Raw genomic sequence first — 21511 nt, 5'->3', positions numbered from 1 at the left:
AGTTATATACAGTATTGTTCATTCCTTGGTAAAAATTTCAGTCAGTTTCGGTTGTCAATATTACGTTTTTATTGTTGAAATGTTTGTCTGATGAAAATCGGTCCCGGTTAGCCGGACTTCCGGGTTATCGGAGGCCGACTTAACGGGGTTCCACTGTACCATTTATTTTTTTTATTTCTTTATTATTTATTTAATTTTAATATTATATTTTTTATATAATATTAAATATTTCGAGTATCTTATATGGTCGCCTAAGTGCACATTCAGAAATTGGAGAATATAAAATTGGTTTAACCCTTAAATGCATGATTTTTTTTGTTGATGTTACATATCAAAAAAAGGCCTTTAGCGGAAGCTTAGAAATGATGAAAAAATAATAAAAAAAAATTAAGTTTAATTTTAAACACTTGTTTTTGACAATAACAAGTTTGTTGCCAAAATTCTAAATTGTGCATACAAGGTCAAGTAAGGATATAAAATCTACATTGTTAATTTACATGAAAATTATAAAAACAATTAAGTATTATTTCTATTGAAACACAGTGCCACACCACATTTCTGACATTTTGTATGTGTAAACCCTTTGATAAAGTTCTCCATGAAAAAATGCTACATATTCTCAAAACTACCGGTCTGGACGGTAGGGACATTAGAATAATCGCAAATTTGTATTGGGTGGCCAGGCTGAATGTGTTAGGGTTGCGAATCAGTGCTCTGAAGAAGTAAAAATCAAGCGTGGAGTTCGACAAGGCTGTATATTGTCACCAATGTTGTTTAATCTTTACGCTGAAACAATCTTAAATGGAAAACGCAAAAGAGGGAATACTCATTAATGGTATGCTTATGAACAATATCAGATACGCAGATTCGAGTTTACGCAAACTTGGAGCGCCACATTATATCTTGTATTATTATATCTTGTTGCTGACTGGATCAATTGAACATCTTCAAGCGTTATTGAAACGAATGGTGGTATTCTGCGCTATATATGGACTCAAACTCAACGCAAGAAAAACAAAGTTTATGGTTATTAGTAAACAGGCAGCCGTAAATAATAATAACTATAACGTAACAATCGGTAATGACTCAATTGAACGAGTAAGTAATATTGTATATCTGGGTACTCATATTAATGAAAGCTGGAACCCTAGTACAGATTATTTGATCTGATGATAATATTATGTACCTACAGTTGATTTGGAAGCCGGTCCTGACATCTTGGGTAATTCTGAAAACTATACAACAATAGAGTAGGTATTATATTTACAAGGGATTATTCAGCTTTACAGCTGTTATTAAAATAACTTTTATAATGAGACACTAAATTTCTGGATACAGATAAATTTTTCCATAAGCGTTATAATAACAAAATGAAAACTAAAACAATGAGAAATTTCAAATACAGCAGCAATACATGATTTTTTTTCAGCATAAATAAAAAATCGGTTTATCAATAGCACACAGTATTTGTCAAGGAAGGGAATCAAGAATTTGTAAAATGCATTAAATGTAACCATATCTATGTGTTCCGTTTGTGGAAGAGACATTAATTGTTACTACGTTTTCAAGCAATTTTTTTGCTCCCATTCATGTTTTTGTCTTGAAAATTGTGCATTAGTCGAGTTAACCGACATTCCAGCAACAGTTAGTTAGGTACCTTAAAAAACAAAACATACCAAATTAAAGGCATTGTTGAGTTTGTTCCTCCTGAAAACGAAATAACAATTGGACATTATATTTCCCACTGCCGACGAAATAACAATAAATGGGAAATTTACGATGATCTTAAAACTTCGGTGGGGTCAAACAAGACAAAAAGCAAATCTTTTGTTTTATTCTTGATTATAGACTATTTTTTCTAACAAGTTTTCTTCAAATGATCAGTGCTATACGAGTCCCGAATCATATCGTTTCCATAAACGTTTGTGGGGCACTACAGTTTTAGGCAAAATTTTAACGCAACATTATATCTTGTATAACCTATTTTGTTTATGCAGAACATATTACACGCTTTGGCAAAAATGCAGAACAAACCTAGCACTAACTTGTGGTTTATTCAGATTTTCTCTAATCGTTTGGATTCTATATGGGCAGTACAGCTTTACGCAAACTTGGAGCGCCACATTATATCTTGTATATCTTTTTTGTTTATGCAGAAAAAATTACACGCTTTGGCAAAAATGCAGAACAAACCTAGCACTGGTTTATTCAGATTTTCTCTAATCGTTTGGATTCTATATGGGCAATACAGCTTTACGTAAACTTGGAGCGCCACATTATATCTTATATATATTTTTTGTTTATACAGAAACGGCTACAGCAATAAATTTTTTCTTTTCGTAATAAATTAGCAATAAATTAGTAATTAATTCCTTGGGGTTGAATTTTCGATTTTCATAATTTTTTCGGGGGTGAGTTTTGCGCTAGGGGATGATGGGGTAGTTTTCGAGATTGGTTAATATATCAATCAAGAGCAATTAATTAGCAACAAAATATGTCGTTGAAATGGGCCCTGTGCCCCTTTTCATTATCAAGATATAGGGTGGGTGCTGCTGGCTTTACCGTAAAGCTAGCAGCACCCACTGTTTCTCGGAAACGGCTACAGCAATAAATTTTTTCTTTTCGTATTAAATTAGCAATAAATTAGTAATTAATTCCTTGGGGTTGAATTTTCGATTTTCATCATTTTTTCGGGGGTGAGTTTCGCGCTAGGGGATGATGGGGTAGTTGTTCAGGATTGGTTAATATACCAATCAAGAGCAATTAAATAGCAATAAAATATGCCGTTAAAATGATCCCCGTACTCCTTTTCATTGCCGAGATATAGAGTGGGTGCTGCTAGCTTTACCGTAAAGCTAGCAGCACCCACTGTTTCTCGGAAACGGCTACAGCAATAAATTTTTTCTTTCCGTAATAAATTAGCAATAAATTAGCAATTAATTCCTTGGGATTGAATTTTCGATTTTCATCATCTTTTTGGGGGTGAGTTTTACGCTACGGGATGATGGCGTAGTTTTTTGGGTTTGGTTAATATACCAATCAAGAGCAATTAAATAGCAATAAAATATGCCGTTAAAATGATCCCCGTACTCCTTTTCATTGCCGAGATATAGAGTGGGTGCTGCTAGCTTTACCGTAAAGCTAGCAGCACCCACTGTTTCTCGGAAACGGCTACAGAAATAAATTTTTTCTTTCCGTAATAAATTAGCAATAAATTAGCAATTAATTCCTTGGGGTTGAATTTTCGATTTTCTTCATCTTTTTGGGGGTGAGTTTTACGCTAGGGGATGATGGGGTAGCTTTTCAGGATTGGTTAATATACCAATCAAGAGCAATTAAATAGCAATAAAATATGCCGTTAAAATGATCCCTGTACTCCTTTTCATTGCCGAGATATAGAGTGGGTGCTGCTAGCTTTACCGTAAAGCTAGCAGCACCCACTGTTTCTCGGAAACGGCTACAGCAATAAATTTTTCCTTTGCGTAATAAATTAGCAATAAATTAGCAATAAAATATAGTCTTAGTCTGAATTTGGTCTTATGAAGTGGTGCTGCTGACTTTACCGACATTGACTTTTTTGGGGTTCCGTTAATAATGAAGTTTATAAAATACCTCCAACAACAAGGGATGAGATGAAAAATAGAATACAAAGTGTATTTCGATGTGTTAGGAGATAATTTTGAACACCTTATGTAATTAAATATTAAAAATATTTTATTAAAAGTAGCTTCTAATTTTTTCAAACATGTTTTTTTGCAAAATGAATTACTGATCAATTATGTTTCATTCTTTATTTGTTACATTGTTACATTTACATACAAAAGTAGTGTTTAATTGTCTTCACAAAATATTGTATTTTGTGTTTGTGTGTTTTTTTGTAAAATTTATTACTAATTTTCTTTGTTTATTTGTTGCAACATAAAAAGATAGTTTTTAATTGTTTCAAAAATGTTGCATGTAGTGGTTGTGTTTTTGTTTGTAATAGTATATTACATACTTAGCGGGCAAGTACTCTATTTCAGCCGAGCGGCAAGGTAGTTTACCGAGGTGCGAAGCACCGAGGTAAACTACAGACTCGAGGCTAGAATGAGTTCCCGCGAGGTTTGTATACTATTTTACTCACAATCGGTTAGTAGTTTATGGATTTCTAATACTCACAATCTACCAATAATAATTTCGTTTCAAATATCTGTATCCATTTTCATTATGTGATAAGATGAATTATTTTAAGTAATTTTAACCTGTGAGATCGTTGCTAGGTAACAAAACAAGTTTGTTGAATCTGACATTTAGGCGATACACGACGCCATTAATTGTACATATAATCAAATTGTGTTTATTTTACAAAAATGTCCGATAGTGAATTTGAATGTACGCCACCAGAACTGCGGGTAGCTGCAGAGAGAGCTGCTGAAGGAATAATTCCTGAAAAAAGCAGGGAGAGGTATGAAAACACCTATGAACTATACAGTAAATGGTGCGTGGCTAAAGGTGTGCTAATGTAACTATTAATATTTATAATTCCAAATAGTTTTCTTGTTGTTATTGTTGTTGTTGTTTCTTAATTAAATAAATGTTGAGTGGATTCTATTCTTTCTAAACCACCTATTCTTCTATTCTTTCTAATCAAAAATGACATTGACATTTGCAGGTAGAAAAGTGACAGATGCTAGCCGGGCAAGTACTTTCCCGGCTAGCTGGGAAAGTAAAGTAAGTAATAAGTCGCTTCCTGATTACTTCAAAGGTTAGAAATCCATAAATTACTAACCGATTGTGAGTAAAAAGTATTACTAATAAATTATTTTTATTTCTTTATTTGCTACAGTGTTACATTGATTACCGGATTGATAATCGGTAATCTTCAATTGTCAATTCAGTCATGGCTTACTTAAAATTTAGATAAATTTAAACACCTAAAATAATTTGCTCTGAAAAATGAAAATATCTCGAAAACTAATAAATTTGGGCATAGGGAATGTTATTTAAAAATTAAAGTACGTTAATGTTACTTTTCAATAATGATATAAAATACAGGGTGTTCCATTTAACATTACTGAGAAAATAATGTATTTGCATTTTGACTCACCCTGTATTTGATATAAAGAAAATTAGCAATATCAATAATTCTTAAAAATTTTGACAATAAATAAAAAAATATGGCATTAATAAACCATTGCTGTTGTGCTTATTTGTATTTATACAGGGAGTTGAACTTGTTACGATTTTCATACATAATTGGTTATAACTTTGTAAATACCCTGTATAACATTACAAACCTTTATATTTTTGTGATGGAGAAGTTAACAGGATTTCGAATATAAAATAAAATATAGGGTGTTTCATTTAAAAAAATAAAAGTTAGGTCTGCCACTGTGTTATCGAACACCCTGTAACATTCTAACTAATTTTGTAATGTGAAGCTCAAAGGTGGCTAAAATTTTTGTTATTAACTTTTATTGCGATCTATTACTATAGCGGAGCTATTGAGTTTTGCCCTACTAATCAATCACCCTGTACATAAATTTTATTAAAAAATGTTTTTAAAAAGATCCAAGTTCGACACAGATTACATCACAGATTAACGAAAATTCTCGGTCTTAGCTGACCATCATCAAGTTAAACCTAGAAATGAGTAAACCACTGTGAACTAATGCAAAAAGGGTTGAAATTTTGACTGTTAAATATTTTAAATTTTCTAAAAAATGTGGATACTTTAGATCTTTGTATTTTATTTTAGGTTCAGTGATGATGGACTGATAGGTCCGAAAACGTTCCTTCTGAACATATTTATGTAATCCATTTGGATTTTTAAGATTTTTAATTAAATTCGACCTACTACTAAGGAATTTTTTACTTCGATGTTAGAGTTAACTACAACATTATTTTTCATTTAAAATTGAATATTTTTGGGTTACATTTTCTTATTCCATTGTAAACTAAAAATAAAGCAAAATGCGAAAAATGTTGAGAATTTTTATATGATTATATTTCTAACAAATCTTGAATATTGCAATAAAATAAAAAAAAAAAAAGAATGTGTGTGTGTACTTTGTACGCACGTAAGAAGTTATAAAGGGTGATTCATTTAGAGGTACTTTTTTAAAAAAGAAAAAACAATGAAAAAAATGAATTTTATTTGAAAATCTTTATTGTCGTAAAAAGGAACCATTCTTTACAATTACTTCCTAAAGATGATTTCTTTCAAATGTTGACCATGACTGCAGTTAAGACGGTCCATTCTGAAGGTCTAATTCTCGATGACGCGTTCGAGCTTTTCGATTGGTATTTGACCAGTGACTCGAGTAATACTAGACTCCAATGATGCCTCAATCGTAGCCAGTTTATTCATGTAGACTTTGGACTTGAGGTAGTTCCAGAAGAAAACGACTAGACGTGTGATGTCACAGGATATAGGCGGCCAAGTCACTGGTCCGAAGCGTGAAATAAATTGCTCACCGAACCGTTTTTTCAGTAAAGCCATGCTTTCACGGGATGGATGGCAGTTTGCGCCATATTTTTGGAACCAAATGTCACTTAAACTACGAACTTCAATTTCTGGTAGCAAATAGTCCGTTATCATGGCGCGATAATGGTCTCCATTCACAATAACATTCTGGCCGGTCCAAGACATGGACCGACGGTGACACCGGCCCATAAACCACACCAAACAGTGGTTTTTTCTAAATGCATTGGCAACTCTTGAACCTCTTTGGGTTGCTCATCAACCCAAATACGGGCATTTTGTTTATTCACGTTCTCATTAAGCCAAAAACGGGCCTCATCGGAAAACATTTTTTTTTGCTCTAAACGCACGAAATACATTCCTCATTGAACGCCTATTTTCGTAATACAGCTAAATAATTTCTAGACGTTGTACCGAGTTAAGTCTTTCTAGGATGAAATGTCAAACAATACTGAATAAGAAACCAACTTTAGGTGATACCATTCATGCACGATCTCCCAACAAATCCTCACCAAAAAAGTACCTCTAAATGAATCACCCTTTACTTCTATTATATGATTTCACCGAAATAAATATACTTTAAACAGTTTATTTTTATTTTATTTAAATATTAAACTAATTTTAATACTTACTATTTACTTTCCAAAAAATTTTATTAAAACAAGACCAAAAATTAAAAAAAAAGTAAGACAAAGCAACAAGATGAGGTGTTTCTAAGCAGTAACCATTCCAAAACTTAACCGCACTAAACACTGCTTGACTACGGTTATCAAACGACAACCGTGTAAGTCAGTCTGCTATGGCTAGGGGTCGTCAAGTTCTTGAAAATTTCAAGATCTTGTCTTGATCTTGTCTTGATTTCAGGACAAGATCAAGACAAGAAGTAATTTTAGATTTCAAGACAAGACAAGAAATTTTTTGTCAATACCAAGATTTCTTGTCAAGAAGTCAAGAAATCTTGAAATATCTTGACTAGCTATTACTTTGTGAAAAAGATAACTTATTTTAACATAAAATATCGTATTTTAATGTATTGAATACTTTTTTTGCTAAGACGATTTACAAAATGTAAATCATGTTAATGTAATATAAATTTTTAAATCGGAATTGATAAGCCATGAATTAAGGCAGATAATACTTCTTATGCTGGGCTCGCAGTAACAGCATTAGGCGTTATTGTGGCCCCAGCATTATGGAGTTAACCTCTAGCCGATTTCTTGACTTTGTTATTGTTAAAGCTGCTCTTGAAAATAGCATTTCCGCAGGTACAGATGTTGGTGGCGTTTTGAGAAAATCCTTGGCCATTTTCGATTATAACGGGTAGACATTCTCGTGTCTTCTCTACCAATCAAGTAGATTCTCAGCATCTTCTGACCTAGGCTCATTTAAGTATTTTTGACTCTGATATTAGATTCTGATTCTGGGATTTATTAGGTCGTGTCAACGCATCGCAATAAAAAGGTCGCCGGGGAATCACCGGATCAGATAATCAAGAAATTTCAAGATCTTGAAATTTCTTGAGTCAAGACAAGATATAACATGCCAAGAAAACGTCAAGACAAGATTTTTTAAATTTCTTGATTTTTTCTCAAGACAAGAAATTGTTGTCAAGACAAGAATTCTTGTCTTGTCGACCCCTAGCTATGGCCGTAAAATTGATACCAAAATGAATTATTTTGACAGATTGTACAATAGTATATTATGCAACGAGCATTATTTAATGGTGGTCATTATGAATCGAGTATGAGGGATACGAAACGAGCCGCCTAGCGGCGAGTTTCGTATAGAGTACGAGCTTCATAATGATAATTAAATGCAAATTGTATACACGATTTTTTCTATGATCATTCACAACAAAAAATATATTCAAATTTATTAATTTTGCAACGCAAACAAATTAAGTAGTTTGTCAGTTTGCCATTGGTCACTGCGCGTGTGCCACCTTAATCGCGAATGCCATATTGCGATTGTATTGGTTAAAAATCTGTATCGTAATGAAAAGCTGTATCATAATGAAGTTCATTATGATACAGGTAGTGAAATCATAATTGATATATTATAGTACGAGAAATGAGAATAGAAAAATAATATTAAGACCGATTTTAATCTTCTTTTATCTGTTTATTCTATTATAATACATACACTGTGTGTCAGCCAAATGGAATAAATTAGCTAAGAAATAAATGAGGGAGTATTCGAAAAAACGGTCGAACACGTTGATTAGTATTTATAGTTGCGCTTTTTTTTTCATAAAAACTTTTTATACGGGGTGTATCAGATAACGGTGGCCAATACCAACTTGCTTATTTTAAATAGAACACCCTGTATATTAATTAATTTTTAGATTCATCAGCTTATTTTAGACATATTTTGAGTACAATATCCTATACCCATCTTTGACTGTTTCGAAAATATTAAGTAAAATGCAAAAATTGACATTTAGAAAAGAAAATTATTTCTTTGTCGAAAGTCGCTACCACTGTTTTAATACTTCTTACCCATTTAGGTCTTGGTAATGATAAAGTAAGCAAAAACTATTGAAGCATTCCTTTTTATTGATATGTAAAAAAAACAAAAAATTGTTTACTTTGGTTTAAAACGCCAATGTTTTCAATGTATACCGGGTGTACGAATCAAACTGTGTTTTTATCTCAAAGTTCGCATCACCCTGTGGAATATTCTAACATTTTTAAAATACTGAAATTAAAACCCAAAACCCCTGGATGTCTAACTACGTTATTCCATAGCGGCATAAGCAAATATGTTTGCGGTTACGTTGTTACGACGTTTTGTACCTTTTCATTTGAACAAACTAATACAACTTCAAGTGTAGTGATGAGCGAGACTGGTCTTGGTCTTGCGGTCTTGGTCTTGGTCTTGCAGCAAGACCAAGACCAAGACCGCCTTTTGGTTGCAAGACCAAGACCAAGACCAAGCTTGCAAGAACAAGACCAAGACCAAGACCGAACCTTGCAAGACCACGCAAGACCAAGACCAACCTGCAAGACTCTTGCAGTTTTTTGAGAAAAATTGGTTTATATTATTTAACTTTATTTTTTAGGTCAATAATATATACTGACATTGTAAGAAACCTTAAACAATATCGAATTTTTTAAATACATAATATTTTGGTTATATTTTTAAGTCGTTTTGAATAAGTCAAACGGTTTGCATTTTCTCAACCTTCAAAGTGTCCAGAAGGCAAGTTTTCAAACGGCGACAGTTCAAGGACAATTGAAATTACTTGTAAGACAAAAAAATGTAATTATAGATAGGGTAATTCATTTAAAAAAATGCAATTAAAAACGGTTTTTATGTACTAGTAGTTTTCGCTTTTTTGTCTAATAAAAATACTGACACTTATTTCAATTCTTTTCGCATAATCGAGGAAAAATGTAGGTCGTTAAATTTAAAATTAATACAAAAAATATCATAATAGATTTTGAAAAGGGATTCACAATAAGTGAAAGCATTGTGGCCTGAGTAAAAAATAACTGGTTGTCGATTGTAATGTGTCAAGCTTGGTATCGCAAAATCCAAAGCTTAGGTTCAGTTTCTGAATATAATGACAAAAATTCCGATACTGGGAAATTTTTAAAATTATTTTTTGGATTAATTTTTTACAATCAACGAAAGTTGGAAGTTGAATTATTTGTGAAAATCCCGGATGAAAAACGCGTAAAGAATTTTACTGATTTCATAGTTGAAAACTATTTGGAAGAATCTAGGTTTTCCCCAGAAAGGGCCAGTACTACAAATAGTATGTGCCGCACTTGAAATGCATGCGCATCATTTCAGTGTGTTTTAAATTCTAGTTTTTACTACCCACATCCGAATATTTTCAACTTTTTAAATGTCATAATGAGTATTCAATCCAAAAATATGTGAAAATAAAAAGTGCGAATAACTCGTGTTACGAGAGCAATGTAGTTTAAATAAAATTAAATAACTGCAAGATAACAAATTACAGAATTAAGCGTTAGAACTCCCCATTAGGTTTATAGTCCGTTCTTTAAGGCTATGGGTACATAATTCGCAAATATTTTACGTGTATCCCTACTTTTTCTGTCTTTACACGGCAAATTACGTGTAGTAAAATTCACACTGGTGTGGATATGTAAACATTACTAGAATGTCATTCTACTTGAAAATGTCATAATTCATTTTAAGAGATGGCTTTTGAATGTTCTTGGATAACTGTTATTTTTATAATTGCAAATTATTAATTCAGTTAATAAATGTGATAATTTTTTCACTAACTATGTTTTCAGTGATTGTAATAATTTATTTGTACAACAAAAACGAATAATCAATCGAGAAAAGAGGAAAAGTGTTAAAGTGATTTTTTAATAATATGTTGTTATTTTGGAACGCTTACAATTTTGAACATCTAACAACAAAATACTTGGATCACAGGATATATCAATCTGATGTATTCTCTGCTTGGATCTTCCACAAATAATACACAATAAATAACTTTTTATTAAGTTCACGTCTTAAATCAATTATTTATCAAATACACTATATATCAATAATATTTAATCAATTTCTCAAAATATTCCCGATGCAATGTCAAATATTTAAAATTGTCACTGATTGTCAGTGTCTGACTGACAATATATGCTGACAATATTATATTCGGTTGAGTGCGTTGTAAGACAAAGACAGATTTGGAAAATATTACCACGGCATTGTGTTAATTTTTTTCAAATCCTGAAAAATCCAATAAATATTTTTGAAAAATTTAAACGCAGAATGAAAGACTAAATTATTATCGAGGGCCGAAAGTCCCTTAGAATAAATAAAAAGTTTATTTTGAATGAGATATTTGAAATTAAAAATCACACTAAATTTTCTCTTAGTTTTTTCACCCCTGTAACTTATTAAAATAAACATTATAGAAGTTCTCAGGGACTTTCGGCCCTCGCTAATAACGTAATCTTTCATTCTGTGTTTAAATTTTTTAAAAATACTTATTAGTTTTCTCAGGATTTGAAAAAAATGAATCCCCATTTGAATAGCATTGCAGCCGAAAATACGTACCGATCCTCTTAACGGTAAAATATTGCAAAATCTCTAAATTTTAAAGAACCGCTTGGATTGACATAAAATTTGGCATACACATAGCTAACAAGTCAAAGAAAAAAAGTGATATTGTGCCGATATGTGCTTTTGCCCTGGGGGTGGTTTATAATAAATTTAAATTGTTTAAATGGTTTAAATATTCGTCCAAATAAAGTCAGGAAATGGATAAACTGGCTAATTTTAGGTAACTTTTGTTCTATAGAGTTTTTTCACTAAGTCAATACTTTTCGAGTTATTTGTCAGTGAATATGTTCATTTTTTCAACAAAATAACCACGCTTTTAGACGGTTTTTCGCAAATAACTCAAATAGTAAGTATTTTGTCGAAAAAACATTCTTAGCAAAAATATAGCCAGTAAAAATTTTAAAAAATGGTGTATATGTCACGTCTCTACACCTAGTAGAAGCAGAGTTATAGCTAATGAAAAATAGGTTCATATTCGTCAAATTCCAAATGGAATACTTTAACGTGAAATAACCAAAAATGAAGCACATTTCGGGGAAAACTCATTACAACTTTTTTAAGGTGTTTAAAAAAGCTTCATTTTTGTTTTATAAAAAATTTCTAGCATCAAAATTAAACAAGTTACGCTCAAAATAAAGTTAGTCCCTTTTGGTTTTGGTAAAAAAATCGAGAAAATGACCCCCTAATTAGTATCTTAAATGAACTTAATCGTTACGACTTCACAAGTTTCTTGACTCGTGTATATATTGTTTATATGATCTGTAAGTTTCATCGGTTCAAAGTCCTTATTATTGAAAGGGCTGTAGTTAAAAGGGGTTGAACGAGTCACTGATCACAAATGTATGCAAATTTTGAAACACCAAATCTTAATCAATTTTTGTCTAACAGAAAAACAAAAAAAAATACATGATATTCAGAAAAGCAAATCTGACTTTTTTTGTTTTTCGAGATTTTTGGTATCTAAAAATTTTTAAGTTATTTTGAAAAAAATATATTTTTCAAAATTTAAATTTTTAAAAATTTTATTTTGAAACCAAATTTTTTCAAAAATAAGCACTTTGAATCGATCAAACTTACAGCTCATATAAAGACGACATAAGTAAAATAATTTGTGGAGCGGTAACGATTAATTTCATTTAAGTTGCTAATTAGGGGGTGGTCTTCCCGATTTTTTTTGCAAAAACAAAATGGACCAACTTTATTTTGAGCGTAACTTGCTTAAATTTAATGCTAGAAACTTTTTGTAAAAACAGAAATAAAGCTTTTTTAAATACTTTAAAAAGTTATAATGGGTTTTTTCCCAAAAAGTGCTTAATTTTTTGGATATTTCACGTCGAAATATTCTATTTGAAATTTGGTGAATATGAATCTATTTTTCATTGGCTATAACTCTGGTTCTACGAGATCCAGAGACCTAACGAGTACACCATTTTTTTTACTTTTTTATATGCTATATTTTTGCTAAGAACGTTTTTTTCGACAAAATACTTACTTTTTGAGTTATTTGCGAAAAACCGTCTAAAAATGTGGTTATTTTGTTGAAAAATGAACATATTCACTCGCAAATAACTCGAAAAGTGTTGACTTTACGAAAAAGCTCTATTGAACAAAAGTTACTTAAAATTAGTCAGTTTACCTATTTCCGGACTTATTTTGGACATACATTTTTTCACCCACAAGAGGGGGTGAAATTTAGAGCAAAAACCGTGAAAGAATGGACTATTAGTTATTATGTTATATAGTCTGGGCTGATTATCGGAGAATAGGCCATTTTTGGGAAAAGTTATTTACCAGCAATTTTATTGCTGGAATCGAATTATAAGATCCTATTTATTAATAATATAGGTATGCAAAGTCCTCAGATAGTGTGCTACTTTTTTTATAAACAAAATGGCGCCCGAAAATCGTGTTTTTTTCAATTATTGCTCTATAACTCCGAAGATTTTAACTTTACAACAAAAACACTCAAATAAAAATTCACCGAGATTAAATTCTGCATAGAGACGTGTTTTTCCTGATCTGCTCCGACGAAAATTTCCCTGGGAAAATGCGGGTTTTCCCAACAAAATCCCTAACTTTCAAATAAAGTTTTAGATAAGTAATTATTTACTAATAATTAAATAATTGGGTGACTTAAAAGCCTTCTTGGTTTAGATTATAGTTCCAGAAGCTGGTAAAAATTAAACGAATATTTTAGCAACAATTCAATTGTTAATTAATAATTTACAGTCGCAATAATAACCAAAATAATTATGATACACTGATCAAACTTTGAAATCTTATAAAGATGAGATGCCTATTTAACATTTTGTCGACAAAATATAATTTTTTTTATTTTTTTGCATAATCTTTAAATGTTTAAAAAAAATAGTTATAAACAAATTAACGTTTCTCAGAAAGTTTTTATTATATTATAATTTTAAAAAATAGGTAAAATGCGCATTTCAAATATCTTGAAAATGAATGCCTTAAAACTTTTTTGCAACCATTTGCAAAAAAGTTATGAAACAGCAGAATAAACATACGATTACTACGGTATTTATAATTTTTTTAAATTCTTTCAAAGCGTAGAAGTGAGTATAAAGTACAAGCTAATTATTTACAAAAAAATATCGATTATAAATTTAATGGTTATATTTTAATTAAAGATTATAATTATATTTTTTTGTAATTTACAGGCGCGAAAGTAGAATAATACAGTACCGTATCTACCCGCCCACATACACAACTCGCGTGAGTTTAAGCGTGTCAGTCGCTTCGAGTGAACATTTTATCTCCGGCTCTGTATCAAGCCTACTTTCGCGCTAAAAATTACAAAAAAAAAGTATTTTTAATCTTCGATTAAAATATAACCATTGCACTAATTTTTGACATTCTTTGTGAGTAATTAGATTGTACCATAGACTCACTTTTAAGCTTTGAAACAATTAAAACAAATTATAAACAATGGAGAATTCGTATATTTACTTTGCTGTTTCATAACTTTTTTGCAAATGGTTGGAAAATTTTTTTAAAGCATTCATTTTCAAGACCTATGAAATACGCATTTTAAGTATTTTTTAAAATTAGTATATAATAAACAATTTTTGAGAAATGTTAATTTGTTTATAACAATTTTTTTAAACATTTAAAGATTATGCAAAAAAATGAAAAATTTATATTTTGTCGACAAAATAATAAATAGGCATCACACCTTTATATTCTTTCTAAGTTTTATCAATGTTTCATGATTATTTTGGTTGTTATTGCGACTGTAAATTGTTAATTAACAATTGAATTGTTGCTAAAATATTCGTTTCATTTTCACCGGCTTCTGAATTTATAATCTACAACAAGAAAGCTTTTATTTCACCAAGCTATATAATTATTGATAAATAATTACTGGCCCAAAAAATTTATTTGAAAATTCGAGATTTTGTTGGGAAAACCCACATTTTCCGAGGAAAATTTTCGTCTGAGCAAATCGGGAAAAACATGCCTCTATGCAGAATTAAATTGGGGTGAATTTTTATTTGAGTGTTTTTTGTGTAAAGTTAAAATCTTCGGAGTTATAGAGCAATAATTGAAAAAAATACGATTTGTCGGCGCCATTTTGTTTATAAAAAAAGTAGCACACTATATGCGGACTACGCATACCTATATTAATAATATATAGGATCTTATAATTCGATTCCAGCAATAAAATTGCTGGTAAATAACATTTCTTTGTACTTTACTAATTAGACCAGCGTATTATAACTATTTTTTTTTCAAAATTTAAAGATTATGCAAAAAAAAAGAAAAATTTATATTTTGTCGATAAAATATTAAATAAGCATCTCATCTTTATAATCTTTATAAGTTTGATCAATGTATCATGATTATTTTGGTTAATATTGCGATCGTAATTTGTTAATTTACAATTGAATTGTTGCTAAAATATTCGTTTAATTTTCACCGGCTTCTGGAATTACAATCTATACCAAGAAAGCTTTGATGTCACTAAGTTATTTAATTATTGATTAATAATTATTTACCTAAAACTTTATTTGAAAATTAGAGTTTTTGTTAGGAAAACCCGCATTTTCCGAGGAAAATTTTCGTCTGAGCAAATCGTGAAAAACATATCTTTATGCAGAATTTAGTTGCGGTGAATTTTTATTAAGGTATTTTTGTTGTAAAGTTAAAATCTTCGGAGTTATAGAGCAATAATTGAAAACAATACGATTTGTCGGCGCCATTTTGTTTATAAAAAAAGTAGCACACTATCTGCGGACTTTGCATACCTATATTATTAATATATAGGATCTTATAATTCGATTCCAGCAATAAAATTGTTGGTAAATAACTTTTCCATGAATTTTGCTAATTAGTCCAGAGTAATAGTATTAGGTCTATAAATAGGTATGGTAAATATGTAAGTATTTACTAAAAAGTATGTTTTAGTTAGTTTAGAAAAAAAGTTAATTATATTAAATAATGATTAAATAGCGTAAAAAATATTTGATTTTTGTTTTCTCTTAAAAAAATTAATTTATGTTCTTAAATTTGACCCTCGTAGGATAAATACTACAGTGTTCGAGTGAAAGGAGCAGATCATTATCTGTTAGCAACTATAAACTGTTTATCCCTTTTCGTAAAATCCGTGAATTGAAGGTCCCTGACCATTTGTGGCACCTTTAAGAAGCTCTTTTTCTTTAACATTTTATTAAAATACAGGGACAATAAACAGTAATCCAGACTCAAGACGTGGTCTGAAGGCAGGCGGCAGGTATCGACAACATACAAAACACAACGTGACACAACCGAAAGCCGGCAATTGTAACAAGGGATGTAAATGCAGGTTTTTCCTACTGATAAACATTACCATTAAAAAAATATACTCTAATCTCTTTATATAGAGAGAAATAATTAGGTCATTAGGTGAATGTATAATGTTAAAATTGGTATCCGTTTGAAACTACATTCTACATTCTGTTAAAATTTTAAAGCAAAAAATATAGTTTCATTCTTCACATCTTTATTTATTTCAATGTACATTTTATTCGAAATTGTTTGGTTCAAATTATTACTACCAAAAAAGCAAGACCAGCAAGACTCTTGCAGCAAGACCAAGACCAAGAACAAGACCGGCTAGTGCAAGACCAAGACCAAGACTGCCTTTTAGCTGCAAGACCAAGACCAAGACCAAGCTTGCAAGAACAAGACCAAGACTAGCCTGGTCTTGGTCTTGTTCTTGTTTTGCTCATCACTATTCAAGTGTGTTTCCCATTTCTCTTGCAATATGATTTATAACCCCCTTTAACCCTTCTTATAAATATACACTGACCGGCACAAAAAACGGCGACCCCACAAAATGGGTCATTTTTGATGTCTCGAATTTCCTAAACCTGTTGTCCGATTTAAGTCATTTTTTTAAATATTTTATAGCCTTATTATTTAACAATATCACTGTAATAATATTGTTGCCAGATAGGTAAATTATCCTTGTATACCAGGTGTACCAATCAAACTGTGTTTTTTTCTCAAAGTTCACTACACTCTGTGGAATATTCTAGCAATAATTATAAAATACAGAAATTAAAACCCAACTATAGCCTTAGATTTTCTTAACATTCAGTTTTTTGATTCATTCGCTTACGTTGGATAATAAAAAAGATATTATGTACTTTAACAATTAGATACGTTCTTCATCAATACAGGGTGTTTCTAAATAAGTGAGACAAAGTTTAAGGGGTAATTCTGCATGGAAAAATAATGACAGTTTACTTTATAAACGTATGTCCAAAAATGTTTTGTTTCCAAGATACGGGATGTTGAATTTTTCTTACAAACTGACGATTTATTTATTGCTCTAAAACCAGTTGAGATATGCAAATGAAATTTGATAAGTTTTAAGAGATCGTTATTGCGGAGTTTTTGACATACAATCAAGAATTTTATATTAACCATTAACGTACATACGGGTAATATGATCGGTCATATTACCCGTATGCACGCCAGTGGTGAATATTAAATTCTACATAGTATGTCAAAAAATCCGCAATAACTATCTCTTAAAACCTACCAAATTTCATTTGCATATCTCAACTGGTTTTAGAGCAATAAATAAATCATCAGTTTGTAAGAAAAAATTCAACATCCCGTATCTCGGAAACGAAACATTTGCGGACAAACGTTTACAAAGCAAACTGTCGTTCTTTTTTCATGCAGAATTACCCCTTAAAGATTGTCGCACTTATTTAGAAACACCCTGTATTGATGAAGAACATGTCTAGTTGTTAAAGTACCTAACTGTTTTATTATCCAACATAAGCGAATGAATAAAAAATAGAATGTTAAGAAAACGTGAGGCTATAGTTGGGTTTTAATTTCAGTATTTTATAAATGCTAGAATATTCCACAGGGTGATGCGAACTTTGAGAAAAAACACAGTTTGATTCGTACACCCTGTATACAACGAAAATTTACCTGTTTGGCAACAATATTATTACAGCTGTATTGCTAAAAAATCAGACTATAACATATTAAAAAAATCACTTAAATTGGCCAACAGGTTCAGGAAATACGAGACATCAAAAATGACCAAATTTTTAAGTGGGCGGATTTCTATGCACGCAAGTTTATTTAGTTATATTATTAAGGTATTGGATTTTGACACGAGCTATGAATTATGCCGATTTAGTACACAAGTTTATGTGAAATTTTCAAGGTCATAGCTCTTCCCAAAATCCATTATACACATATAATATGTATTATTTTTGTTGTAGGCTAGAGAAAATCCAGAACCAGTGTTTGATCTTTCAGAGTGTGACATACACAACGTCCCGAGTGGTATTTATTCACTCTGCAGAGTATTTTTAAAAGAATCGTTAAGATTAGAAAACAATAGCTTGTCTTCTCTAAGTGGGGGAGGAAGTTTAAAAGATCTCTATGTATTGAAGATATTGAATTTAAATAATAATTTATTTAGCCATCTACCTGATGATATTGGCTTACTGACAAACTTAGAGGTATGTATAGGATTTTGTTCTCACTCATTTTGAAAAAATGTGAAAACCTTGAATTAGCCATGTATGTCTCTCCCAGACACCTTTGTAAACACAATTCCTCCGTCATTACACCAGATAGAATGAAAAATGACATGTTGAATGAAAGCTTATAACCCAAGGATGGTAATGAAGATGAGAAATTTAACCCAGGACCTCCGGTTTAAGAGTCATCATCATCTTGATGCTACAGCCCTTAGAGGCCCTCGACCTTCTCAAGCTTTCTGCGCCATTCTGTTCTGTCCCTTGCTTGCATTTTCCAGTTGCCGACTCCGATCTTCTCGGCATCTTGTGTTACCTCGTCCATCTACCTCAGCTTTGGTCTACCCCGTCTCATTCCCACGGGTTGCGCTGTTAGAATCTTTTTTATCATGTTAGATTCAGGGGCCCGGGCTACATGTTCTGCCCACTGCAGGCGGTTTCGCTTAATTATAGTGATAATATATTTTCCACTAAACGTATGCTTGTAGATATTCTGTAGTTCAAAGTTATATCTACGCCTCCATATTCCGTTCTCACAGACCGCTCCGAATATCTTACGTAGCACCTTTCTTTCAAAAATCGATAGAGCGGATTCATCTGTTTTAGTTAGCGTCCATGCCTCTGATCCATATGTGAGAACGGGGACTATCAATGTTCTATACAGCCTTATATGAGTTTTTGAGACAGACGTTTGTTAGCTAAGTACTTTGATAGACTATGATAACACCTGTTTGCAATTATTATTCGTTTTTTATTTCCCCTGATGTGTTATTATTGGGGTTAACCGATGTCCCTAGATATATGAACTCTTTGACCGCTTCGAAGTTTTGGTCATTGATGATTAGATCTGCGTCAACATTTCCAGCTCTTGTGTTTGTGTTAGTCGCCATAAATTCGGTTTTATTTCGATTTATATGTAACCCCATTCGTTCTGCTGCTGCTACTAGCTCGGTTAGGATTTCCGCAGTTCTCGCTCTGATTCTTGTTATAATGTCCACGTCGCGTCGTCTGCATATGCTAGAATTTGGACAGATCTATTGAATATTGTTCCCCTGCTATCTATATTAGCGTCTCGTACGACCTTTTCTAATCTTCTTCTTCAGGTGCCATCTCCGCTACGGAGGTTGGCAATGATCATAGCTATTTTAATTTTTGAGGCACTAGCTCTAAATAGTTGTTTTGAGCTGCATCCAAACCATTCTCTCAGGTTCTTCAACCATGAAATTCGTCTTCTTCCGATGCTTCTTCTGCCATCTATCTTTCCCTGCATTATGAGTCGTAGGATGCCATACTTCTCTCGCCCCGCATCACATGTCCGAGATACTGTAGCTTCTTTTCTTTAATTGTAAGTTCAACTTCCTTCTCTTTACCTATTCTTCTCAGTACTTCATTGTTTGTAACTCTATCTACCCAGGAAACCCTCATAATTCTTCTATAGGTCCACATTTCAAAGGCGTTAAGTCGTCTCATTGTCTCTACATTTAACGTCCATGATTCCACTTCATAGTATAGAACACTGTAGACGTAACATTTTGTTAGACGTGCTTTAAGAGCTAATGTTAAATCTTTGCTACATAGGACCTTTTTCATTTTTATAAAATTAGAACGTGCTTTTTCGATTCTGACTTTTATTTCTGCAATGTAGTCATTATTTTCTGTTATAAGTGTTCCTAGGTAAGTGTACTTTTTTACTCTTTCGATCTGCTGGCCCTCTACTATCAAGATTTCGTTAGTATTATGGTTGTTTTTACTATTTTTACCTTTTCTAATGCTACATTAAAAAGTTGACACGCCAGCGCATCTCCCTGCCTTAACCCCCTATGTATTTCAAATGGGGTCGACGAGTCGATTTGAATTTTTACTGCTAATATCATCTTCGCCATTGTCACTTTTATCAAGCATATGAGTTTTTTTGGAATTCCTAACTCATTCATAGCGTTGAAGAGACTTGGTCTTAATACACTGTCATATGCAGCTTTAAAATCGACAAAAATATGGTACATATCTATGTTAAACGCCTAAATCCTGCCTGATATTCTCCTAGAAACGTTTCGGTATAAGGCTTCAATCTCTCGTGCAAAATGTTTGACAATATCTTGTATGCTGTATTTAGGACAGTTATTCCGCGGTAATTATTGCATTCCAGTTGGTTTCCCTTTTTGTGTAACGGGCATATTAAGCCTAAGCTCCATTCTTCAGGCATTTGCTCCTCAGACCAAATTTTACAAACAATTTCTCGCATCACCTTGGTGAGCTGCTCTCCACCGTGCTTAAATAACTCTGCTGGGATGCCATCGCTGCCTGGGGATTTGTGGTTTCTTAGTTTTTCTATAGATATTTTCACTTCTACCGAGGGGGTTCCACGAGTTCCTCATTTCGGCATTCCAGCTCTATATTGTTAGTAGGTTCCCCTTCCAGTAACTCTCGAAAGTGCTCTACCCATCGTAACAGGATATCCTCTTTGTTGGTAAGTAAGTTACCTTCCTTATCATTACAATAGTTGATTCTCGGTTTGAATTCTTTTCTAATAATATTTATTTGATGATAGAACTTTCTTGTTTCTCCGTGACTCATATGGCTTTCGAGCCGTTCTAAAATGTCATTTTCCGAGTCTCGTTTCTTTTTTCGGTGTATGCGTTTGTCCTCTCTCCTTAAGTTTTTGTATCTATCTATTGTTGTCCTAGTTTTCCGTTGTTGCATGGTCCTAAATGCCTCGTTCTTCTCATCTGTTATTTTTTGCAGTCTTGGTCGGACCAGTCGTTTCTTTCTTGGGTTCGGGATGTTCCTAATGTGCTTTCGGCTGCTAATTTCAGAGCCTCCTTGCAGTTGTTCCCATAGATTTAAGAAGCCCACGTTCCCATAGATTTAAGGTGTTTTCATTAATCTAAGGTTGTTCCACATTTCCGTGCTTGACTGGTCGACTGGCCAGTTGTGTTCTAGGGTTTCTTTTATATGTGACTGGAACTGTTTCTCTATGTTTTCATTTTTT

General features: G+C 32.1%; 1 protein-coding gene across 2 annotated transcripts in view; it reads left to right on the top strand.

Annotated features, from left to right (window-relative positions):
* LOC114330708 (E3 ubiquitin-protein ligase LRSAM1) overlaps positions 1–21511 on the top strand; it is a 182723-nt gene that overhangs the window by 39898 nt on the left and 121314 nt on the right. For both annotated transcript variants that reach the window (XM_050644062.1, XM_050644061.1), the window contains exon 2: positions 18262–18504. In XM_050644062.1, the coding sequence (XP_050500019.1) occupies positions 18262–18504 (243 nt within the window). The remainder of the gene's footprint in view (positions 1–18261; positions 18505–21511) is intronic.

The sequence above is a fragment of the Diabrotica virgifera genome, chromosome 2 (genome assembly GCF_917563875.1).
Source record: "Diabrotica virgifera virgifera chromosome 2, PGI_DIABVI_V3a".
In the NCBI taxonomy this organism is placed as follows: domain Eukaryota; kingdom Metazoa; phylum Arthropoda; class Insecta; order Coleoptera; family Chrysomelidae; genus Diabrotica; species Diabrotica virgifera.
This window is presented reverse-complemented; position numbering and strand designations above follow the sequence as displayed.